Source organism: Epargyreus clarus, unplaced genomic scaffold (genome assembly GCF_041222505.1).
Source record: "Epargyreus clarus isolate Ecla_fem2 unplaced genomic scaffold, WU_Ecla_fem_2.2 ptg000008l, whole genome shotgun sequence".
Lineage (NCBI taxonomy): Eukaryota > Metazoa > Arthropoda > Insecta > Lepidoptera > Hesperiidae > Epargyreus > Epargyreus clarus.
Window position 1 is genome coordinate 6,406,605 of NW_027332216.1, and position 6,604 is coordinate 6,413,208.

Sequence of the window (6,604 nt, forward strand, 5' to 3'; positions counted from 1 at the left end):
TTATCTCTTAGACTTTATATAAGACCAAAAAAGTTTTGGGATTGCTTTTAATTTTCTGGTGAGAAATTATAATGTATGTGTTATAACAGTCTTCTTGCATTATTTTCTGTCCCGCTCGAAGCTCAGCAAAGTGTAAATAATCATTAGGATTACCATGACGTTTCCAATCTTTATGAACCTTAGCTTTTTCTTTTATTAAGTTGATCAATGGTCTACTGTACCAAATTGGGTAAACATACCTTCCTGAGTAATAAACTTGTGGAACAAAACGTTGTATACATGAATTAATGATTAAATAAAATGTGTTGATAATATCTTCAATTTTATTATTTTGATCCAATATGAAAGACCAGTTTTGCTTATCGAGTGAATCTATTATATTAATGTAATCTGCTCGTTTGAACAAATATTTCGTGCGTGATCGATATTTAAACGGTGGTATCAAAATATCCGAGGCTGTAATAGAGAGAGGTGGATGATACAAGTCCTCTTTTAGCAATGCTAAGTCCGCTTTATTTATCGTTACCGATGAGTTCGAGAATATAAGATCGAGTGTGTTATTACACTTATTTGAAATGAAATGAAAACAAAATGAATAAAGATAATTGATAAAGACAAATGAGATAAGTAAGATAAAAACATTTCTTAAACCATTTTGCTGACGTCCGTCGATGAGTTTATGGGCATAGCAGGAGACAGCTCGCTTTTTCTTACGTCATATAAGTCAACCAATTTGTTTCTGCGCAATTCGATGTGACTACCCACCTAAGTTTCCTAAGTTGCTACCCACAAAAGTTGCATATATATTTTTAGTGTGTCCCTTTTTTACTCAAGGATTATTTTTACCAAAAAACGAGGATGTCCGATTAATGTGAAGTGGTACATACACTTGCTACAATAGAATATTATGTGAAGTGAATCATAGTTTCATTAATATTTCCGAGCATTATGTCGGCGTAAGTATGTGATTAACCTTTACCTTAGCCTTCAAACAATCCTTAATAATAATTTTCCTAAGAATTTGTTTTCAATAAAAATTACCATAGTTTTTAATAGGTCTTTATGATTATTTTTGCCGACCAGACGCAATCATACGTCGATCTTTAGATATTATATTGATTATTAATAAAGGTTTATCAAATACCGATATATTTCAAATATTAATAGCAAAACCTAACTCATAATGGATATGAGGATTTGACATTGAAACAACATAATTATTGTCAAAAATATTGTATTTTTGGTTATGTACTTAGAAAGGCCATAAAGACCTTGTACTTAAAGCATAAATGCCACTTCTGAAACAAAAATATATCAAAAATTAATTAAAAGGATTAATATAATTAACAAAGTTATGTAAACGTATATTGAATAATACGTAATAGGTAATTGTTTCCTGATGTAGATTAACTATAAACAATAATTAATAATTATATAAATGCATGATAAATGCAATCGAATTAAATAAGATCGTCTGTTTGTTATTTCAAAATTAAAACAATTTGCAAAGATTGCGATTCGATTGATCGATTGCGATCGATCATGATTGCGACCCACGGGATTATGTTATCTGCAATCTGTCTGGAGTTTGACTTTTTCTAACCTGTGGTCGTTCAAGAAGTCATGAACGGCAGTGATATTTATCAATGAGATGGACATCATAAGTAACCGTTCGCGGCTATCATTAAAATTGTTAAATAGAAGAACAGACAATGAGAAGTTAATAAATATAAACTTACCCTCGTTTGGTAAGAATACCGTTGCCCATGTTCAGGGTTGCGCCAGGGCAGCGTACGGTCCGAAGAGCCCACCTGAGACTAGGGCACAGAGTCCCGACATAACGATCTGTCGTCACGCTTGATGCGTACAGACTATGTGCACGGTTGTGAGAACACTGGTGACTGCCGCCACATCCCGGCTGATCCCGACCACGATTTGGGTAGAAGTCAGCGTGTCCGATCGACTGGACTATACCCATGGCCCCGACGTCGGTGTGCATGACCTCGACATACCGACCCGCGGTAGTATTCAAAGCATCGTGGTTCGTGTTCCAAAGAGGACCAGCAGGATCAAGACCTACAATTTGGCAAGATTTTTTAACCACATAATATTGGACCATGAAGTAATGATGCATTATAAAGTGATGATTGGTTAAGTGGTTCAAAATATCTAACTCCAAACACTACATACCGTTTTACAACAAGGTACCTAAATAGTTCAAAGTTTTCTAAACATACGCAAGATATGGGAAAATATCAGCTTGCAAGCCAGGGAATATTGCCTGGGCTAAGTTTCAGCCACTACTTACTGTTAAGCTTCATTGTAGATAAATCTACTAAGCTTATTTTTATTGCCAAAAGTCCATAAAAGTGATGGTTTCATGATCTTTGACCAACATTTAATGAGCATAGGGATATTGATATAATAAAGGATAGGTCTAAGGTATGACACTAACCAGTCACTCTTATCGGTCTGCCACCAGTTACACGACCAGCGACGCCCACGGCATGAGCTCCCAGGCCGAACCCAATGAAGTGAACGTTGTTCCAATTACCACCAGCGGTGTTGATGAGCCAGACCACAAAGTTCCCAATAAACTGTCCGACACTAGGAACACCTGTAGTCGCTGTGACGTAATTTGCATTCGCAAGAGAATGCCAGTCAACTACGATGACGTTGACGTCAAATTTATTGAGGAAAGCCGAAGTTATCATCGTATTCAGGACAGAGTTACCCGATCCTTCCCAACCATGAACTATAACTTTCAACGGCTTCCGTTCTGAGTAGTTTCCAACCGAACTGGCATTGCCATAAGTGATAATCTGTGGATTTCTTGGATTTGACCTAAAAATCATTAACATAAATATCAAGCAAAAATTAAGAACTCAAGTAGTTTTGAAAAAAAATAAAGCAATATTATTGAGACACGAAGAAATAAAATATGAAATAAATTAACCTAGTATAGAGCCAGTACTGATTATCAGCTCCATTTCTTGTCGCCAGTAGATCTGTATCAACGGGTGCATGTAGGTCCTCTAGGCGTGTACGTCCTTCATCATCCGTCATCCACAAATAACGGGACGATCCCTCTATGTAATGGCTGTTATCCCTCGTTGCCAAGGGGATGGCGTGGCTGGCGCATACTAAAAAAGGTAAAATTTTAACTCAATAACCAACATATCAGTAAGAAAAATTAAGAGATTATTTGAAGACTTATCCCCTGGCACCAGGGGAATTGCGTTGCCACTGCATACTGAAAATTATGAATAGGTTTAGGTAATTAATAAAATTGCAGATTAAACTCTATAAAATTAATAGAAATATATTCAATATCTGCCACGGTCTGCACTGCTCTGCACGGTCCCACACTAGTCTTTCTGGTTATGTTGATTTTTAGGGTTCCGTACCCAAAGGGTAAAAACGGAACCCTATTACTAAGACTCCGCTGTCTGTCCGTCTGTCTGTCTGTCCTTCTGTCACAGGGCTCTACCGCTTAAACCGTAATAGATAGACACTTGAAATTTTTACAATGTATATAAATCGTGAGCACCTATAACAACAAATACTAAAAATAAAAAAAAGATGAATATAAAAGGGGGTCCAAATACAAGAAATCAACACCCCTACGTTACCTGTAACGCCATCTTGTTCATTTTGGGTTAACTATATCAGGTTATCAATGCACACACTGCACACGTATTGTCTGATCCATTATAAAAATTAACAACAAACTAAAACTTTAAGACATACACACATAAATCGGATTTATTTATTTTGCTAAGTAAATAAATTGATCAGTCGATATTTACCCGTAAGAATACATTTAATAAAAACGCCATCTTATGATGAAAGCTAGAACTAAAATGAATTCTCATTGAGTTACATTTAAAATAAGCGCCATCTATGATCTAACTGATCTAACTGTCATCGATAAGCTATATTCACAAAACCCCAACAGATGTCGCACCACTTACTTTTTTTGATATTAAGCTCTACATCCTAGGAGTCAAAAGTTAAAATTGCATAATGAATTAAAGACTAACTAACATTCACGATTCACGAAACGCCGTGAGCCGCGACCTGAATTGACCTGTAGCACTACCATGAGTTGGCATAGAAACGCCACTATAGAAATTGTAAATAGAAAACTATTGTCATTTTGCTAGTGAATAACATAACTACTATCGTTACGGTATTTCTTGACAACGTCTGTCAAATTAAGGACTCATGGGACCGAATTTGTATGGCAATTGATCATAATGACATTCGCTAGCGATTTGATTTCGATAGGTTTTTTACGTTACGAGTGGCTCACACTACGGAATTTAGTTCTACGAGTAACCACCAGAGGCGCTGTACAATTTTTCATACATTTATTTTACGCAGTCGCTAGCGAGTAATACTTTTGTAAACTCATGGTAGTGCTACTGATCTATTTGGGTTTGACCTGCAGATTAAACTCTATAAAATAAAATGAATAAAATAGAATAAATGTTTAAAAAAGTTAGAGACACCTTCAGCTGTAATCTGCAAAGTATACCCAAAAAATGTATATTTTTAAAAGTTCATTGACCTTGCGGATGCTTACCGTTGTCTGATCAGAATAACACTTTAGTTTTAACCATGAATATATGTGAAAATATAAACGAGGCATGAAAAAAAATGTTCGTAAAGTACTCTCTAATCGTATTCGAGTCGTGCGTGCATATTATAGATGGCGTTATGCGCATAACTATTTTCCACTGAATTACCTGTATTACTTTATTGATTTTCCTTGTTGAGTGATATTTAATTTAATTTGTTTTGTTCGATACTATTAAAATTGCCACTTTAAATTAAATATTATTGTTACAAACTTTAATTTAAATTTCAAATTTCCTAAATTTGGGATTGTTCTGTGTTTAATTATAACATTGCAATGACTGTTATAAATTATTATTTTATTATAGTTAGTAGGTAACTATGTAATTGATAACAAAAGTAGTGATAGCCTAGTAGTTAGAAGCTCGGCCTCTCGACCGAGAAGTCCGAGGTTCAAATCCCAGATATGCACCTCTGATTTTCTTAATTTATCTGCGTATTTATTGCTTGCTTGCACTTGCTTTAACGGCGAAGGAAAACCTGCACACCTGAGAAATATATAAAAAAATACGCACTTGGCCAGCGCGGTATTATAGGCTACAGCCTAATCTTTCTCACTATGAGACGAGACCTGTGCCCAGTTGTGGACTAATTATGGGTTGATGATGATGATGATGTTGTTCTATATTTGAAGAGAGCAGGAAAATGGATCTAATGTTGGCGAAATTTAGTTAATATTCACCACTTTATATTTTAAAAATGCTATATCTATACCTACTAATGAAGCTACTTCCTACTATGATAAAAAATACTAAAAATAAAAATAAATACCTGGTACGGAACCCTCCGTGTGCGAGTTCGATTCGCACTTGGCCAATTATTATGGGTTACGGGTGCTATGGTCGACATATAAAATTATTATATATATTATAGAAATTTATTTTTTTCTTCATTCATATGGGTGTCAAATGAAAGCCTTTAAATGGCCAATCCACAGAGGTACACATCGTAAAACTTAAATTATACATACCATTATTAAACAAAAAACATGCTCGTCTATTTAAAAATAGTAAAACGAAAATGGAAACACTAATGTCATAATGAAATTAGTTAGTAAGTATATTAAAATATAAATAAAAATAGGATTATAAGGTGCTGCGAGCAGTCACAAACAACAATAGTAAAAAGTAAAGTAATTAAAACACTTACATGCTCCAAGAGATACTAAAACAAAAAGGAGCTTCATGTCTATATTTGATAATAATTATAACTTTTAAGGTGATATACGTGGTATTTATTTAATGTTTTATCTCTAGTTACAGATTTTCTTTTTGATTATGCTTATTAAAAAAGATACCATTAATACTTTAATTAACTATGACGTATGTAATTAGCAAGATAATCAGTAAGAAGAAAAATATTTAGTAAGTAATTATCCTTATGCACATTTTATCTGTTGTGGAATGTAATGTATTAAAATATTCGAGAAGGATAATAAAAAAATTGTATTTGATTCAATAATACTTATATTATTTGATTACAAAGAAAATTTGACAGGAGCAGTATCTTGGATCCAAACATGGATTGCCATTACAGTTTCGAAATGATTTTCTGTCGTTACTTTATTGCAGTTTCTAACAGTTTCTTTATAGTCTTCAACTACAATATGGCCGTCTTCTTCTATAAATCCAGCTTTAAGTGCAAAACAATACAGAAACTTCTTGCTGACTTCATCCTGTGACAGGGTTCCATCGACAATTTTGGCCAAGAAGCTAGAATCGACGTGAAACTCTTCTTCACAAGGTGTCGAGAATTTCCTTGCAGCCACTGCTCTTTGTGGCGGTAGTGTAGCTCATGGAAAATTTAAATCTGTAAGTGATACTTTCGAAAAATAAGTTTTTTTACGAAAAGTGGACTATTTACTTCGAGTGACGTAAACACAGGATAATAAGAGACGAATAGACTTCAAGTGAAATACTAATAATAATCCAAATAATGTGGGAAATATAATTATTACTAATTA

The 6,604-nt window shown here is 34.3% G+C and overlaps 1 protein-coding gene across 1 annotated transcript; it reads right to left on the reverse strand.

The window, feature by feature from the left end:
- Window positions 1–1,252: 1,252 nt before the first annotated feature.
- Window positions 1,253–5,832, reverse strand: LOC140744078 (lipase member H-A-like). The gene is made up of 5 exons (XM_073075543.1): window positions 5,791–5,832; window positions 2,957–3,143; window positions 2,456–2,844; window positions 1,740–2,076; window positions 1,253–1,298 (listed from the first exon to the last, which is right to left on the reverse strand). Exons 1-5 carry the CDS (start codon window positions 5,825–5,827, stop codon window positions 1,253–1,255), a joined length of 996 nt encoding a protein of 331 aa, XP_072931644.1. The 5' UTR covers window positions 5,828–5,832.
- Window positions 5,833–6,604: the final 772 nt, after the last annotated feature.